General features: G+C 43.9%; 3 protein-coding genes and 1 long non-coding RNA gene across 6 annotated transcripts; 3 read left to right on the plus strand and 1 right to left on the minus strand.

The window, feature by feature from the left end:
- Positions 1–1,216: 1,216 nt before the first annotated feature.
- Htt (huntingtin) lies at positions 1,217–11,372 on the plus strand. Of its 3 annotated transcripts, none has more exons than XM_076825387.1 (15): positions 1,217–1,498; positions 1,627–1,807; positions 1,891–2,169; positions 2,236–2,377; positions 2,451–3,023; positions 3,106–3,698; positions 3,784–4,097; positions 4,179–5,492; positions 5,566–9,607; positions 9,701–9,906; positions 9,967–10,141; positions 10,201–10,614; positions 10,673–10,833; positions 10,910–10,997; positions 11,077–11,372. In XM_076825387.1, the coding sequence occupies exons 1-15, from the start codon at positions 1,410–1,412 to the stop codon at positions 11,173–11,175; spliced, it is 8,670 nt and encodes a 2,889-aa protein (XP_076681502.1). In that variant the 5' UTR covers positions 1,217–1,409; the 3' UTR covers positions 11,176–11,372. The 3 variants fall into 3 exon arrangements, with proteins under 3 accessions (XP_076681502.1, XP_076681503.1, XP_076681504.1); XM_076825388.1 differs by having other exon boundaries at positions 9,976–10,141; XM_076825389.1 differs by lacking the exons at positions 1,217–1,498; positions 1,627–1,807; positions 1,891–2,169; positions 2,236–2,377; positions 2,451–3,023 and having other exon boundaries at positions 3,248–3,389; positions 3,538–3,698.
- Positions 11,373–11,384: 12 nt separating this feature from the next.
- On the plus strand, positions 11,385–12,140 carry LOC143375852 (uncharacterized). Its single transcript, XR_013086992.1, has 2 exons — positions 11,385–11,489; positions 11,674–12,140. It is a non-coding gene; the product is annotated as an uncharacterized LOC143375852 (long non-coding RNA).
- Positions 11,864–13,824, minus strand: LOC143375851 (uncharacterized). Its single transcript, XM_076825401.1, has 6 exons — positions 13,281–13,824; positions 13,061–13,210; positions 12,857–12,985; positions 12,627–12,770; positions 12,324–12,440; positions 11,864–12,238 (listed from the first exon to the last, which is right to left on the minus strand). Exons 1-6 carry the CDS (start codon positions 13,345–13,347, stop codon positions 12,174–12,176), a joined length of 672 nt encoding a protein of 223 aa, XP_076681516.1. The 5' UTR covers positions 13,348–13,824; the 3' UTR covers positions 11,864–12,173.
- A 57-nt stretch (positions 13,825–13,881) lies between these two features.
- On the plus strand, positions 13,882–17,432 carry LOC143375848 (uncharacterized). The gene is made up of 7 exons (XM_076825397.1): positions 13,882–14,114; positions 15,143–15,298; positions 15,384–15,515; positions 15,593–15,730; positions 15,815–16,087; positions 16,173–16,319; positions 16,379–17,432. Exons 1-7 carry the CDS (start codon positions 13,997–13,999, stop codon positions 16,456–16,458), a joined length of 1,044 nt encoding a protein of 347 aa, XP_076681512.1. The 5' UTR covers positions 13,882–13,996; the 3' UTR covers positions 16,459–17,432.
- Positions 17,433–17,515: the final 83 nt, after the last annotated feature.

Raw genomic sequence — 17,515 nt, forward strand, 5'->3', positions numbered from 1 at the left:
TTGAACGGATCGTATATAGAGCATTGTAGAAATCCGTAAATTTCAACCGGTGCGTTACGATCACACACATGCGTTTTACCAACGAATAATTTAAAAAGCTAATGCTTCCTCGATTGGTTTTTTTCAATTGTTGACGAGGAAAAAGATTTCTTGTACACTGTAGTCCTCCTATCGGCAGCGTGCGGTGTGAAAGAAGTCGAAACTCGCTCACCTCTCAGCCATCGATTTTATTCGAAGACCATTGTTACAAAAAGTTTCTAAATCTATGAATATGTTATTCATTGATTACATTCGATCGATATCCCTGCGAATTCGCGTAGCTCGCCCAGCAAGTTGAACAGATTGAAAATTTACACGTGAAAATAATGCATCTCCGTTACTACGGACCACTACGGACAATGGCTGTGGCATGTGTTTCGAGATACATTTCGAGCTCTCCACGTCTCCACGCAATCCAAGTCTCTTGATCTCTGACAATGCGTAGAATATGGCCGCTACCAGGGGCGACTGCAGGCGACTGTAGCGTGGGTTAACCGTTACCTTCCGTTATCGCTTTATACCTTATTAACACGAATTATCATCTCTATTATATATACACAATTCAGTTCTTCGCAGTTTCTAATTATCCTTTTACGAATGATCATTGCATGTCATCCTTATAAACCCTGCAAGAGTCGTACATGTATATACATACATGTACATGTATACATCTGTAATATCAAAAACATATAAAATCTAGAATTCACTCAAATTGTAAGTATATCTATGCTGCACTTCGTTTAATGACGTTTCAAGATCACGTCCGACTGGCGACTACGCATTTTCAAATACATTCTTTGAATAAGGAAGGTCTACAGTTCGTTGGGCCATGTAAGAAGACAGTTCTTGAAATGCCACTTTTGGGAAAGTGTACTATTGTTGTAAACTGTACCAAAGAAAAAATAAACCTAACGTAACCTTCTTTGAATTAACCCTTAGTACAGATTTGCCCCTTATCCCGCTGCTACATTAGTATGATTAAGTAAATTCTTTTATCATCGCGATGCTTTCCGATAGGAAAACAGATTTTCCGTGCATTTAATCCATTTTACAGTTTATGTTTATAACGGTGGCCTCCCATAAGGCTAGTATTTAAACAGCGGCCGTGACTAAATTCGCAAGTTTCCTTATGCTCCGTTCATAGGATAATTAGAGAAACGAGAGACCTGTGTTGAGTAATAGCCTTCAATCCCTTCAATCTGACGTTTGAATCAGAAATGCAGAAATGAATATGGTATCGAGGAGCATGTAGTTTTATAACTATGATATGTCTGTCATAAATTCGGCCTACATTATTAAAATGTTATTTCGCAAAAAGATTGATTTGTAGAAAGTGAGGGACGAACCGATTAAAATATATTTTGGCAAAAATGGCAACATTGAACAATGTATTGAAAGCTATAGAAGCTTTAAAAACAACTCAAGAATCGAATGCTATTCTGTCAGATTCGAGTACAAGGTACATGAACAAAGTATTTCTTTCTTCATTTCATAAGAATCGAAATAAGCAAAAATACGCTGCAGTAAAACGTGTATGAAATAAATGTGTACCTGAGAAATTCAATGCGTCTTTATTTTTATTCAAAGGAAAGATAAATTGGCATGTTGCATGGCAATAGCAGAAGGAATATGTTCACCGACTGTGAAACTGACAGCAAAATTCCCTCAGATTCTTAGTCTTTCGATTGAAACGTTGTTAACATTGTGCGACGATGACGAATCTGATATCAGAATGGTGGCGGATGAGACTTTGAACAAAATTATAAGGGTATAGCATTCCTATTCCATGGCATTTAATACTGTGCATAATAAACTTACTAATATCTCTCTATTAACTGTTTCAATTAATAGGCAATGGCTGACAGTAATATTGTCAAAGTTCAAATAGAACTATACAATGAAATAAAAAAGAACGGGCCTGCTAGATCTTTAAGAGCTGCTCTGAGCAGATTTGGGCTTCTCAGTCATATGATTCGTCCTACGAGAGGAAAAGCGTACGTGTCTAATTTAATACCATGCATAGTAGCAATCGCGCATCGTTCGGAAGGAGCTGTGATCGAAACGTTGTCTCAGTCCTTACCCCTAATGATGAAACCTTTGGGGCCATTTATGACAGACAATGATGTTAAGGTAATCTATAGTAATCGATGTCTTCCATGCAGCAACTATAAAATCATGTATATTTCCACTATTTAGACTTTGTTGAAAGCATTCTTTGAAAATGTATCCTCGGAACAAGCAGCATTTCGTAGAGCTGCTGCAAATATGATTCTAGCGACGTGCTTAAATTGCCGGAAGCCACAATTCTTTCTAGATTATGTCTTGAAACATCTTTTGAGTAAGTATTTATTAAGCGCCACACGTCGCATGCAGAAATGCAGCGCTTTTTTAACTGCATCTTCCTGTCATAGGTATTGTAGTGGCTATAAGCGAACACGATGGTCGTGTAACTACCATTATCGGTATATTTGGATGCATGAGGGTAATTTTACCACATATATGCAATCCTATAGAACCTCGAGACGATACAACAGAAGTAGATAGCTTATTACAAATTTATGAGCTATGTTTACATTATACGAAATGGCAGTCTGATCATAATGTTATAAATGCAGCTTTAGAAACCTTGACTCAGCTTTTGAAGTCACCTTTAAAGGTTTTAGTAGCCTCGTTATTGTCAAATCAAGGTATAACACGTAGTAGGATAGCATTAAATCAAAATGAAACAATGTTATCCTTGAGCCAACTGAGTACATCTAGTACTACTACTGCCTGTGGGGAAAATTTAGAATCTACTTTGAATTTACTTGAATCCGATATGCCAGAGATAAATCCAAAGATAGAGAAATGGATATTAGACTCTACGGTTGTGACCCCATTGGCACAGAATCTACGAACCCGGAAGGAATGTTCGAGCAATGTTATAGAAATGAAGGGAAAGATATTGGAAAATTATAGTGGCTTGAAGATTGGAGTTATCGATAGTAAGAAAGAATGTTTAAGATAATGAGTATGAATTTGCGGTACGAAGATCGCATCATTTATACATAATTATGTCCATTGCAGATGAAGTTCTTGAGGAAGGTAGCGATGTTGGAAGTGAAATAGAGAAATCGGAAAAGATCTACTCAGGTTTACATAACGAAACGAAGGAACTAGATTATTTCGAAGAAGTTGCATCGTCTGTTGCTTCTCCCAAAAAGCTATCTTTGGATTATTCATTACGAGATATAGATATTGGAACTTTTACAGATCATGATATACCACTAAAATTTTGCTGTCGTTATTTGGTCTCGTCTTTTCTTTTAACTGGCAACATTGGCCATGTGGTGCCAGACAAATATTTTCGTGTTAGTGTAAAATCTCTTGCTCTAAACTGCGTGGCTTATATTTTAAAACTTTGTCCGAACCTGTTTTTAATGCCTGTTGCCAAACAATCAAATTCAACCGAACATGAACAAATGATAACAGATATATTATTGTTTATGAATCATCCAGATCCTCAAATTAGGGGTAATGTATCGATGATTATCGGTACATTCTTAAAGTCTGTATACACTCAGTATGGTGGATGTTTTAAAAATTTTGAGGCAGAAGTCGCAAAAGAGAAAGTACATGGTAGCGTATCGTTAGAGAATTTGATAAAGTTACTTCTGAAGGTAAACGCTTGTATGAAGTCTTTCGAGAATTTCGAGACTGTTACACTCACGTTTATAAACATTGATACGTGCATTTTAAATACAGGGATTAGAGGATGATTCTGCTACGACGTGCCGACAAACGCTAACAGCGTTTAGTTTGTGTCTACCAGAGTTGTTAGAATCTGTCGATAACAAATATGGAATTACTGTGTTAACTGCATTACCTCAACTAGTAAAGAATCCATATTTTCTGGTAAAAGTTAAATTAGTAGAACTATTGAGCGAGATATCGTACGTTACGGTAGAATATATAGCTGGTGGATCAATGTACCAAGAACATTTTATCAATGTTATCATGACGCTATTAGGTGATCAAGACCAGAGAATTAGACACGCGGCATCAGATGCAATTGTAAAGTAAGAGTTATCGAAATCTTTTATGTATAGAAAATTGCTCCGTTATAAAATTTTAGAATATTTTATATATACTTCTTCTAGGAGTATTTCTTTGCTGCACTTTCAACAGCCGCAGGAGGATGTTATTACGAGGAAAGCTGTTCAATACACGGAAGAATTTCTGAGCGCTGTGGGCAAAAGCAGCTTAGAATTATCCTCTTGTCAAGAGAAACACAAGTTATTTGTAAATACCTCTATACAGCCGTTTGCATCGTTGAATCCTCAAAACGGCATGCCCTATCATCCGAATGTGGAATACTCTTTGTCCATCATAGTGAATATGTTGGCCGAAATTCTTGGAGTGCAATCATCAAAGTATTTAGTGTACGGATGTTGCGAAGCTCTATCTCGTTTAAGCGACGTCTATGCAACTACAGTCTACATCAGAGGATGGGATTGCATTTCGCCAAGGGGACTGTCGAAGAAGTCTCACAAAAAGAGCGGTAGCCGACTAGACATTAGCGAATCAAACATTACAAGCGACATGATGCCGTCATCTGTTAGCAGCGGTCTCTTATCTTTAGCTCTATCCTTACTATCTTCGTCCCCGATAAGTCTAGACTTGCCGACGCACAGGCATTTAATTTTACTTGCTGGAAATCTCGCATCGGGCCTGGCCTTCTGCAACTTCAAGCCCAACGATCCCTCGAAAAATTGGGCTACATTTAAGGATAAGCAAATAGAATTGCTGTTGGCGCATGTTACTAGAGTATTGAATATATTCGTTCATATAATCGACGATGTACAATTGGCACAAACAAGTATAAAGACCGGATTACCGTCTTTGACCTCTACGCAAACGATATCCCCAAAGAAGAAAGTAGTCCCTGAACAGAAATCAAAGGAAAAGGGAGAGCGAATCGGGGGCAGTTTGAAATTTGGAAAAGAACAGATGGGTGCGTTCGTTTCGATACCGCATTACATGAAAATGTACGACATTTTAAAAGCGGCGCATTTGAATTACTTGGTCACCCTCGAACCGGATGCCAGTGAAATGTATTTATCCCTGTTGAATGCAATCCTAGACGTACTCTCTCAAATCCTCGAAATCATGTCCTTTAACGAAGCAGCTCAGATCACGGAAGAGATTTTATATTATCTGCAGAGTACCGTGGTACTTTCACCGACCGCAACTGTTCAATGCGTTCAGCAGCTATTAAAATGTCTGTGCAGCACGAACGTGCATGCTCAGTGGAACGAATCAGACGCGCAGAAGAACGTGGATAGGATAGCTGTGCTGAGAAATGATATTAAAGGATTTTACAACCATTGCTTTCAAAATCCAGCGAGGCAGATGGCGGACACGATCACGTCTATGGGAAACAATTGCAGGAGTGAAAATGAACCGGACACTGGGTGAGCATACTATATTCCTGCATTGGAGTAGAATATTTCTCATGCGCCTATTACACCAAACTTCTTATTTCAGGTGGGTGGGACTGTTACGCAGGAAAGGGGATAGAAAATTCTCTTCTATCTTTAAGAATCTAATTCGATCGTCCGATCAAAAGACTTCTATAGCCTCGTTCATTCGTCTTTTCGAACCAATGGTGATAAAGTCGCTGAAACAGTACACCGTAACAAGTAGCGTGCCACTACAGTGTCAAGTATTGATGTTGCTCAGCCAACTGGTGCAATTGAGGGTTAATTATTGCCTGCTGGATTCGGACAGAATATTCATCGGTTTCGTGTTGAAGCAGTTCGAATTCATCGAAGAAGGTCATGTACAGCAGACTGAGGAACTTCTACCAAAGGTGTTCAACTTCTTGGTGCACCTATCCTACGAGAAGAATCATTCGAAAGCTATAATAGGAGTTCCAAAGATAATCCAGCTGTGCGATGGTCTTATGGCAAGTGGACAGCCAGCGCTGACGCACTGTATACCAGCCCTTGCTCCAGTAGTTGAAGACGTGTTCCTGATCAGAAATGCAATCTCGAACCCGGTAGAGCAGAGGGAACTAGAAACTACGAGGGAGGTGTTGATCTCGATGCTTCTGCGTCTTGTAGAGTATTATCATATTATCGAACTGTTGGCCTTATGCTTGACGGAGTCTAGATTCAGCGGAGACGGCAACGGCGAGGAAAAATGGAGGAGATGGTCCAGACTGACCATGGACACCATCCTTCCTATGCTAGCAGCGGGAAAAGTCCGAATAGAGTCGGAGAAAGCCCACGTCGCTCTAGTTAAATTGTTCGCGGCCATATCTCCCACGGTGTTCAGGCCAGTCGATCCTCTTTTGAAAGTGCTTCTCGTCACACCTGATTCTCCAGAGACATCGAGTTTAAAGCTAAAACGGTGGCTGGGAATGATTAACGTCGTTCTATTGTCACTGATTTCATACGCGAAAGAAGAAGCAATGCTGGCGCGTCTTTCCGATTTAAGCGCAAACATGACCGAGCTATCGCAGTCGTTTCTTCTTCCAGAGCCCTCTTGTCGGACTATGGATCCTCTGAACGTTTTGGGGATTCGATCTGTCGATATTCCCCCCGACAGAATATTAGCTAGATTCATATTCAAAGTGATCAGCTTAGTAGGTTCCAAAGTGTACAATCTCCTTGGGCTGATCGATCACAAGGCTAATGATCCGTTCGTCGGGTTCTCAGAGTCGATGGAAAACGACCACTACTTGATCCATCAATTCGCGTTCTTCTTGCAGCTGTGCATTCACATGTTTGAGTCTGGAAGCCATTGCAAAGTTGCGAACGCGAGTATGCAGATGATTCAAGGCCGTAACGTTCGCAAAGAGGAAAAACTACCGATTGCTGACCTAAATTATCTAATGCTAAATATTGGCAACAGTTGCCCAACGTTAACCTGCCAATGGGCCTACATGATGACTTTGTTGGGGTACAATGAGATGAAGTTTTGGTCCAAAGTATTGGGCACTCATCGATCCGAGTATATCGTACATACATCCCCCGGCGAAGAAAAGAAGACGGATCAGCCCAGCAGCATCAACGTCCAGATCATCAGGAAAGGTGGCATCATACTGTTCTGCGACTATGTATGCGAGAATCTAAGCGACGCGGAACCTCTGACGTGGCTGTTAGTCAACCATACGGAAGAAACAGTGAACAACGCCATCGAATCTCCTGTTAGGGATCTACTGACGGCAGCTGTACACAGAAATCCAGCGGCCAGCGGATTATTAGTGCAAGCGATCGCAACCAAGTGCACAGACTTGTCGCAACCTAGTTTCGTCAAGCGACTTCTGCAATGTATAGAAGGTGCCCATCATTCGCAAAGCGGGGCGGTTTTATTAACGCTGATACCGAGATTATTGTCCACCAAGTATCTTGCTTTATCCAGAATGGCCGCGAAAATAGCCAGTCGAAGGGTTGAGATTTTGCTGACCACTTCTGTCCCGGACGTAATTAAGCAACTGTCGAAGGAGGATTTCGCGAAGATGATGGAAACTTTGCGGTCGACCAAGCTCGCGAAGAAACACGGGGGATTAGTCAGTCTGCTGAACAAGCTGGGTGTACAGTGTTACGATCTGTCGCCTCTGGAACTTGACCAGTGTAGACCGTTCAATCCGTCCACCGTGAAATCCATTCAGTTGGATCGCAGTTGGTTTCTGTCTCAGGTGAAGTTACGGTGTTGCAATCCAAATGGCGGGTACAAAGCGTCGGAGACGGCACTGTTGTTGAAAGACTTGGATTTCGAAGACTGTCTCAGTACCTTTTCTTGCAAAGAATTCAACATCACGATCCTGAAGCCTTGTATAATGTTGGGCGTGCGCATGAGCGTGGAGAAGTGCCAAAAGTTAGAATTCGGCGTAGCGCAGAACGAGAAAGACTTCAATTTCGAGGCTAGCCCTCTTTATAACGCGGCGAAGCAATGCATACTGGAGCACGTTCGCCACGTGAACGAACTGATGCCGAAACCTCATCAGATTTACAATCCACCGGAATCGGGTGGTAACTCGAAGGAGGTCAAGTACACGGTACGGTTCGACGAGCTTCTGAACGAGTCGGTGTACTGGAATATACTGTTCATGTTGATACCGGCTGTAAAGATGTACATGAAGACGTTGCCGAAGCTAGCAAACTACAACTTAGCGAAAATAGGTATGAAATCGGAAGAAGATCTGGCTAAATTCGCGGTTCTATGCCTAGAGTTAACACACTGGTTGATACGCTCCGACGAGAGCAAGACGAATAAATTACGACCAAGAGACCTGGAGCTCGCGCTGTGCTGCGCGTCGGAGATCCTGAAGCATCCTGGACCCAGTAAAATCTTTGGGGACCAGACAAAGTATTCGTGGGTCTGTACCGCTGCCGCTTCGTTGACAAGAATCGTCAAGTACCTGCTAACGACAATCGACTCTTTACCGGTTATAGACTCGTGTGCTTTAGAGCCAGCGCTCGAGGATCCGGATACGAAAGAGTACGCTCAAGCTTGCGCTCGAATGGCTGCTCTCGTCGCCTGGTTAGAGCGGTGCCAGGAGGAGGGATCGTTGAAAACCATCCCATGTTATCTGTTCGATACGATACAAGACCTAATCGTCAGCATCAGCCGCCAGCCTTTGGTGAATTCTTTCGTGCTGACACCGCCGTTGGTGTGGAAACAGAATTGGGACGTGGTCGGCTCTGGCCCGACCAAGTGTTACTTCCCGTTGCTACCTTCGGAGTCGAATCTTTTACTAGAAGTGGAAATCCTTGAGCAGTTCATTTACAGGATAAATCTCCTAGGCTGGATCTCACGGCTGCAGTTCGAAGAGATGTGGATGGCCCTTTTGGGAGTGCTTAATCTCACGCAGAACGAGAGCGTGCTCTCCGAGGAGATTCCAACATTGATCCAGGCAAGCAGCTTGGCCGTGCAAGCGATAACGAGATTACTGTTGCAGACTTTGTTCCTTCCGTATCCTGGTAATCCAAGAGCTAGCACCCTGATCCATCACCCGCGAGATCCACAGCTCTCGGTCCATAAAATCAGCTCGCAGAAGTTGTACGCGATTCAGGATCTGCTTACGTGGAAGTACGAGTGCATGAATGACTCGGATACCATCGGTGGCTTGAACATGGAGCACATCTTCCATCGAGGGAACGTGGAAAGAGTGGCAAGCTCCAACTCGAACCAGTACACGTACAGTCAGCTATCCGTGTCTTATCTCTGGTCACTCTGCAATCTCTACGAGGACAAATTGAACGCCTCTGTTCTCGACTTGAAGAACAGGAGAAACGACGCGTTGATGTCTTCTTCGCTCGACCTCGACTCCTGTCTTCGTTTCTTGGTGGAGCTCTATACTTCCTGGATGTCCCCGCAGACCAATACCCCGGTACAGTTGCTCACCGAGATTCTCAAGTCTATTCTAGCGATTTCGGAGTTGTTTGTAGAGAGGGCTCAGTATCAGTGGATGCTGGACACGTGTTTGGAGGTCTCCAGGATCCATCCGACTGAAAACGTTATTTTGCATCAGTACCTGGTGGTGTCCGTGTGCAAAGCTGCTGCCGTGCTAACACCGCTGGTACGCTTTTCAACAGTACCGTGTAAACTGCAACAGAAGCAATTCCAGCGCAGCTGATACCTACATTACACCGTTCGCCTTTGTGCCTTTCAGGACTTTGAAACTCTGGACAAAGTGAAACGCTTGGTGGACGTGAATCTCAAGTCGGGGTTCCTGCCTGCGAGGGTCTCCGCCCTGCACGGCTCTCTGTACTTGTTACAAAGTGCAGTGCTTACGAATTGCGAGGAGACAATGAACATCATACATCCGCTAGCCATCGAGTACATACAGAAACATCTCGATGCCCAAGATTCGAGCAGGTAAGCTGCTCAATTAACATTACGATTTCCATTCGATTCGATCGCCTGTTAAATTCTCAGCGTGTTAAGTCAAAGCGAGGAGCATCAGGGCGTGATATGGGCTCTGGTATTCTTCCTGCTCGAGCATGCTGAGGACACTCCGCCGGACACGGAGGCGCCAGCCGTTCTAGATCTGGTGCTCACTTTGCTGACATCTCAAAATATATCCTCCAGCTTGCATCAGACGCTCCTGCAGGTATGTTCACAGTCATCCGCTTAGTACCTATTGCATTGCTAATTTGCTGCGTTCGACAGGGCCTCGAGCGACTCGTGGTGACCAAAAGCGTGATTGGAAAGGTCGCTGAGCAGATTGTGAAAGTTGCTATAGATCGGATGAAGCATCCTAGTCCAGTGCTATCGTTACCCGCCTTACAATTGCTGCTGACTTGCATGTACACGGAAGCAGCTGACAGGCTGAACCAGCCGGAAATAGAGGAGCCGTTGCCTGATGTAGAGCCGGAAGCACTGGTTCGATCGATAGAGCGAACGTCCGCGATTTTCGACAAGATCAGAAAAGGGCATGCGATGGAGGTGGAGCTTCTATGCACGGTTCTGTCGGCACTTCTCGGAGACTTCTTCCCGCCGTCCGAAATCCTCACCAAAGTTATCGGGGAATTCTTATCGCCTCAGCAGCCGCATCCACAGTTACTTTCCGCCGTCGTCTTTAAGGTTCGTAATTTGTCGACAGACAGCTTTATAGATCTAAAACGATTCTGATTTCTGATAGGTCTGCGAAAGTGCGTGCACTTGCGCCCAAATGGAACTCCTTCAAGACTGGGTCGTTTTCAGTTTGCCAAATTTCATTCAAAGTTTGCCGGTGACGATGTCAACGTGGTGTTTGTCTTGCTTCTTCATTAGTGCATCTACGAATCATTGGCTGAGAGCCATGTATCCTTTTAAAAGCCAAATATGATCGTCCGTTTATTTATTTCATTAGTGGAGGCTTCCTTAACAGTGCGCTCAGATTCCCATACGTCCAATCAAGGATTGGCAAATACGAATACGAAGATAAAAAGATCCTTTGCATCGCTGCTTCTGACTTTTACCACAAGGTATGCAGCATTGAGCGATTTCAGGACTCAAATTGAATATTGGAGTAACTTTGGATTGTGCTCTCTTCCTTTCTATTAGTTATCCAAAGAAGCTCAGAGACAGGCATTTGTGGAGTCCTTCGAAGCAGCGGCCAAGGAACCCGGAACTCCATTCATCGACATTTTAGCGTCTTTTTAACTAGTCTGATCGATTATCTCGACACATCAAAGCGTCATTCTTAACTACCCCTTTGTATATTGATGTACAATCATTACGCGGTCACGATGAATCGCGTGTACAGTTGTATGTATGTATGTGATGATATTTATTTTACATCATGTCCCGTCGAAAAGAAGCAACTTGTTTTGCAATAAACAATATTTTTTAAATAACAATATTTACATGATTATTTCAGTTCAAGGGCTCATGAAGGTTCAGTGTTGAATGCTTTAAATAAACCTCAGCAACTAATATATTTACAATGGAAAAGTGAAAATCTAAATACATTCCGCGTCAAAATTAAAGGAACACTATAATTTCCCGAAAATTTTGGTCACTTTCAAATGGCTGTATCTCTGCGAAAAAATGGTCGGAAAAAATATTTGAAAAACGCATTGTTTAATAAAAGAATGCGTTGTTAAAAAAATTCGGGAAATTATAGTGTTCCTTTAATTTTGACGCGGAGTGTATTGGCAGAGACCAAGTATCTGGTATAGGATAGACCAAACATCGAATGGATTTTTCTGTCCCTGGTTTGTGGGGTCCTAGGACACCCTTACCATTTTAGTGTCGCATGCGACGTTACCGGAAAAGTCTCGAAACAGATTGTAACGCTACGCGTGGCAGGAATTAGAATTGAACGCGGGGAAAATTAGGTCATTCGAAAGACTTTTCATCTGTAAATGTAATTAATGAGATCCTAACAATTTACATCCTTAGAATTATTGTTTAATTATAGTTTCCTGAATATTTATTTGAAATTACATTATTTTAAAATGGTGAAAGAGTCTAATAAAATCTGCCGTGCGATTAACACAATTTTTTATCGCTACATCCCCGGTACAAACGAAGAAAATAAATATTATACGTAGAATCGGGCATTGATTTGCAACGATCGGGTTTCGTTAGGTTCCGCCGTAAGAGCGGGGTGAAAACGAAGAAAAGGGAAATTGGTGGAATTTATTAAGAGAGGCGATCTAAATCAGTCGCTGTAGAATCGGCAAAAGCACCAGAGGAATTCCAACGATTGCGTGCAGAGATGCTGAAAGAAACGAGAAAGAGAGTTGTTGAAAAGATGGCATAATTCACCGAATTAGATTGTGACGGTACAATTAATTGTAATTAACCTTTGCTACAGCCCGCCTCTCCTTCCTTACAAACGCATGCACCGCTTCTACATTCAAGGACGTCTTCATTGTCGAAGCCCATACACTCGTAATCCATGCTGCACGAGTGGTAGAGAACTGGAAAGCATGTTTTAGCGTGTTACAAAAGTTTTTTTTACTGGCGTTACCTACACCTATGTACCTACACAATTAAATAGGCTCGAGTATTACAGTGATCTGTTGACAATCACGTGACTGAATGAACCGAGATCGCGAGCGCGATCTGTAATTACGAATGAATAAGAGGATGGTATTTGTAATTACATCGTGTCAGAACGCATTTGCCGGTTTCATTGGCATAGTGGTAATTGGAGATGCACTGGCAGCGTTCACCGATACAGGTGGCGTAGCCAAGAGCGTCCTGACAGTCGTCGTTCCTCTGACAGCGATCGCCCTCCATCTTTGGCACTGCAATCGCATCTTTCGTTCAGCAACGCACTCTTTCGATGCAACTAATTGTAAATGGCTATAAGTGCTTAGGCGCCGCTACTCACTACTAATGCAGCTGGAAGAATTGTTTACATCCAAAACGTAGGAATCCTTGCACGCGCATTTCCCTTGCCTGCACTCGGCATTCGCCATTGATCTGCAGGCACCGTGGTCCGTGCAACCCAATCCTTCGCCTATCGGAGCCGACAACTTTTATCCGTCCTATCTCCCTTATGCATTCCAATAAATTCTGATTAAGCGATACTCACTAGCGACGCACATTGACCTGTCAAGAGTGGGTGTATAATACTGTTCGCATAGGCAGCTAATTTGTGCTCGGCAGAACGCGTGCTGGATGCAATGCCAGTCCCTCTCGCAAGTCCCGCCGATCTTCACGATCCCATACTCCTCCGTGATTTCTGAAGAAGAATAACGACTAGCGTTTCCGAGCGACCAATGCAGGTGGAGGATTCTTTTCGATGTACTCACGTTCCCAGCACAACAGCGGTCGAAAAATTCCGAAGAACAGCACGATCTTTAACACTTGCCTGCACATATCGTCATCAACGGAATATCGGAATAACGAAGGTGGACGATTCAGGATTCAGGTATGACTGCGATGCATTACTCATACGTGCCTGAGTAGGAAACCGCGGAGTCTTGTCAGAAAACATCGCGACGCACGCCCTCCACTGATAATCCTTATCTTTCCATTTATCTCCGATATATATGTATACATATATCTAGCCGAATGAATCAGAGGCAACCGTTTAGCGCGACCTGCTTTTCAACGCCCAAGTGCTTTAAAACTTGAGGCGTCTTCCTTTGCGAGATTCGTGTCGCAACATGGCTAACGCTTAGGCCTTAGGGACTAGGGAGTACGTGTTTTATGTCCCACGTATCAGGAATCTTTCAAACATCCTATTCTACTGTGCTCCTCGACTTTTCCAATAGTAAAAGTAGCTAATAATCTCTCGACAAGTACGCGGTGAAAGATATTACAAATTACTGGTCGAGAAATTTGCGCAGCGTCAAGATCGAACGGTCAGGACGGCCCGGCCGGTCGGCATCGAGTCAGCAGCCGCGATGTAGATGAGAATGGTGGGAGAGAATACGGTTAACGGCAGTTGGACTCGGCTTCGCGTTCGTCAGTCGCGTGCTATCGATGCTCGATCGTAAACTGATACTTGACAGTTCGCGAGGAAATGTGCAGCATCGAGGTTCGGACGTCGACCATGTTTTCTCCTGCGCAAACGAAGAACCATCTACTCCTACTCCTCGTCTTCGTCGCGACGTTCCATCGTGCGATTGCTGAAAACATCAGTAAGATTCGACGAAGCTTGTTTAATGTGTAACCGGCTCGCAACCAAGTTAACGACATAGCGTTGACTGCCCGATCGCGTGTATATTAACTTCTCCTCTCTGTTTTAAGAATAATTCTGTAGACGCGGCGATATCGAACCGATCATCCGCGCAATTAAATCTGCACAGGATGTGCTCGGGCTTGTAATTAAACTCGCGTTGTCTGGATGCGAAACAGCAAACGGCATTCGTGCTTTACGAGAGTAAGCTAAAATTAGAAAATCTAAATTATTAAAGCTATTGCAAATCGAATCTGCTCTCGATATCGAGTGTTGCTGAAACGCGACGCGACGCGAGACGACAGGAGACAGTCTCCGGAGCAGCTGAAAGCCATTCGGTAATTGATTTAACGTCAGTTTATTTCAAGTAACCGACATATCGTGATACGATTCTGCCGCTACGAAAGAAACGTTCGGGAACGTTTCGATAGATTCTGGTTTGTGTATGTAAACCTTGCCAAGCAAGCGTTTCACAATAAAGATGACCTCTTCTCGTTGTCGAGGGGGGAAAAAAAAGCGACGGAACAGCAAGCCATACCTGATTTCAAACCTCGGCCGTTTCAACCGAGATTTATCTACGTAGCAAATTAAATTTTATTTTTCAGCAAAAGAAAACGAGATCTATGTTTTCGTCCATTCAGACCCATCTTCTCTCGCCGAGTTGTCTGTCTGCGCGTGCAGAACACGAGTAGACGATTTCTTATGTTTCCAGAGAATCAAATCATCGATATTAATTAGCAAAACGGAATGGTTACCGAGCAGAACGAGGTTTGAACGACTCGCTTGCTTCAATAATGCTCCAATCGATTGTTCCGTTCCCATTGTCAGTAAAATGCCCAACAAGCCAGGGAGCATGGCAAACATAAGTATACTGGGAATCGCGCGACCCAGATAGCAACATGCTTGCACAGGCCTTCGCGTTTTTTCTTTAGGAATGCAAGATCGTGGCAACAAATATTCTTCGAAAAAATCATCTTCTTCTTTCCGCAGATCCACCGATTCCCTGTACAAATTCCACTGATTGTGTCCAGTACTCCTCCGCGCTAAAGGACCCGAGCTGCACAAAAGGATTCTGCGCGTGCAAATATGGCTCGGAAATCAAGAACTGCTCCAGCGCGGAAGTCGCGCTGCAGACTAGGAACGCAGGTAAAAAAGGATATTTCTAACGACTCTCTTGGGGAAAAGTAAGAAAAAGAGAGGAAGAAAAAAGATTTACTTAAAACTGTTTTAGAGTTGCCTGCCGTCAACAGTTGCAAGCACGATCAGGATTGCATCCGAAATGCCGTTTGCAACACGACCATAAGCCAATGCGAGTGCCAGAAAGAATACATCCTGTCGGCCAATATGAAAAGCTGCCTTAAAAGTACAAACAAATTCTGTAGTGGTTATTCTGCGCTTAAACGTAGGATTATTTGCTGAGAATTTTGCCTTTACTTTCAGAGGCAGAATCAATCGACTCCCCCTGCGTCGAAGACAACCAATGCGTAGCCTTCCTCCGCAACACCACCTGCCAGAGCGGAAAGTGCGGTTGCATACCCGGTTATCATTTCGCGGCGAACGCCTGCTACAAAACCGTCGGTAAGACCGCACGTCTGTCCGTTATGCGCTCCGTACGTGACAAATGTCGCCTGGAATTTCAGTGACCACGCGTTCTTGTTGCAGATTTCGGAGAGGCGTGCACGCGACCGGAGGAATGCGCTCTCGTCGAGGGTGCAACGTGCGCGGAGAGAAATATCTGCGATTGCCCCGCGGAGACCGTGGCTAACGCGAACAAAACAAGATGTTTACCCGCCGCGCGGGAAATCCTGGAAAATTGTGTGGATGACGCGCAGTGCTCCAAGACGTTCTCCCATGCCTCGTGCATCGATCAGACGTGTCGGTGCTCGAATCAGTACCACTATGAGCCCGAGCAAAAAGAATGTTTCCTCGACATAGGTACGCTTTCGTTTCCCTTTCCATTTCCTCTTAGACTCGCTTCGTTTGTCGACTCGTTCCATCGTTGGGATCGTATGATTCGCAGGACTGGACCAGAATTGCGGAAACACATACGATTGTTATCAGCTCGGAAACGAGAGCGTGACGGCGAAGGCGGTGCAATGCCTGAAGAACGTGTGCGTGTGCGCCGACGGTTTCGTTAGGGAAGCCGATAAGTGCGTCGTTAACGGAGGTAAGAGAAGCTAATTCCTGCGTCGCAGGTCACCAGGCATACATTTTCATTGTTTGCAGGTGCACACCACCTTCTGGAAACTCTCCTACCATTTCTCGTCGCCGTCGTTCTCCGCGTAGTGTTCTCCAGGCAAATTTAGGGCCTCAACACCTTCCGATAAGCCCCATCTTCGTACTCGATTCACACGCCTGGACGCGGCTTGCTCTTCGAGTACTTTCGTTCTCGGCCGCTTCGAGGATCCCTGACTGAAAGGCGACGCGGGAATCAGCGCGGAAAGGGAAACAAGTTGGCCGACGATGGCGTCGCGTCACGTCGCGTCGGGTGTCTTACCGTGATTGTGCGGGGTTACGCGACGAGTGTAACGAGAGAATGGGTCGAGCGCATCCAAGTGTTTAAAGACTTCCTCTGATGTGCATGCAATTAACGCGCTCGATGCGACTCGTTCTCGCAGCCACTGCTCCGTTGGGTACCGCGCTAATACCAAAGAAACGCGCACCGTGTTTGCCAATATTTATAAACCTCCGATTAGTATCTTGTCACTTTTCGCGCGATAACGTTTAGAAATCGCGAGTAGGGTCCATTAAGACTTTGTAGTTGGTGCTAGATTATGCGGTACATGCGGAATCGAATCAAATAAATATTCTATGTTCATGCGCAGTGCGCACTGTGCCAAAGCATCGTAATCAACCGGAATCTCCCGCTCTATCTTACGCAGGGAAGCGTACCTAGTATTTTATTTTTGTACAACGAATCTTCTCAAGCAGTTGTTTAAAAGCGTAATTCGATTCCACTGGAATTGAACGAAAGTTACTTTTTTTTTATGAATTCATAAGGTTCCCTCTCCAGGGAAGCAGCAATGTACTTTCTTAGTTCGTTGGCATTCAGTAGTATTTTAGAAGAATATTTGATAAGAAGAAGAATTATCGTAGATGCGCATTGAGTTCGTTTTGTACCTACTTCTTACTTTTAATACTGTCGTATACTTTGAGAGATTGTCGTTCTGTAGCTTGGGTTACCTTTCATTTTTAGATAAAACACAAGTCGCCGAGCGGAGCGCGTTACTATTACCCACTGCAAGTAAGATCGACAATAAATCCTATCACTCAAAGTGTCTGTACAAATAATAAAAAACATATTTATGCTTAAAGATTTCACGACTCGATTTCAGGTAGAAGCATCCAATGGACAGTTTAAGT

Source organism: Andrena cerasifolii, chromosome 13, assembly GCF_050908995.1.
Source record: "Andrena cerasifolii isolate SP2316 chromosome 13, iyAndCera1_principal, whole genome shotgun sequence".
In the NCBI taxonomy this organism is placed as follows: Eukaryota; Metazoa; Arthropoda; class Insecta; order Hymenoptera; family Andrenidae; genus Andrena; species Andrena cerasifolii.

Coding starts and splice junctions, on each gene's coding strand:
- Htt (XM_076825387.1), top strand. CDS start 1,410: ATGGCAACATTGAACAATGTATTGAAAGCTATAGAAGCTTTAAAAACA. Junction 1,808..1,890: donor CTTTGAACAAAATTATAAGG/GTATAGCATTCC, acceptor TTCAATTAATAG/GCAATGGCTGACAGTAATAT. Junction 2,378..2,450: donor TGTCTTGAAACATCTTTTGA/GTAAGTATTTAT, acceptor TTCCTGTCATAG/GTATTGTAGTGGCTATAAGC.
- LOC143375851 (XM_076825401.1), bottom strand. CDS start 13,347: ATGTGCAGGCAAGTGTTAAAGATCGTGCTGTTCTTCGGAATTTTTCGA. Junction 12,771..12,856: donor TTCTTCCAGCTGCATTAGTA/GTGAGTAGCGGC, acceptor ATGCGATTGCAG/TGCCAAAGATGGAGGGCGAT. Junction 12,239..12,323: donor AGAGGCGGGCTGTAGCAAAG/GTTAATTACAAT, acceptor CGTTTCTTTCAG/CATCTCTGCACGCAATCGTT.
- LOC143375848 (XM_076825397.1), top strand. CDS start 13,997: ATGTGCAGCATCGAGGTTCGGACGTCGACCATGTTTTCTCCTGCGCAA. Junction 14,115..15,142: donor TGCGATTGCTGAAAACATCA/GTAAGATTCGAC, acceptor TTCTTTCCGCAG/ATCCACCGATTCCCTGTACA. Junction 15,516..15,592: donor TATGAAAAGCTGCCTTAAAA/GTACAAACAAAT, acceptor CTTTACTTTCAG/AGGCAGAATCAATCGACTCC.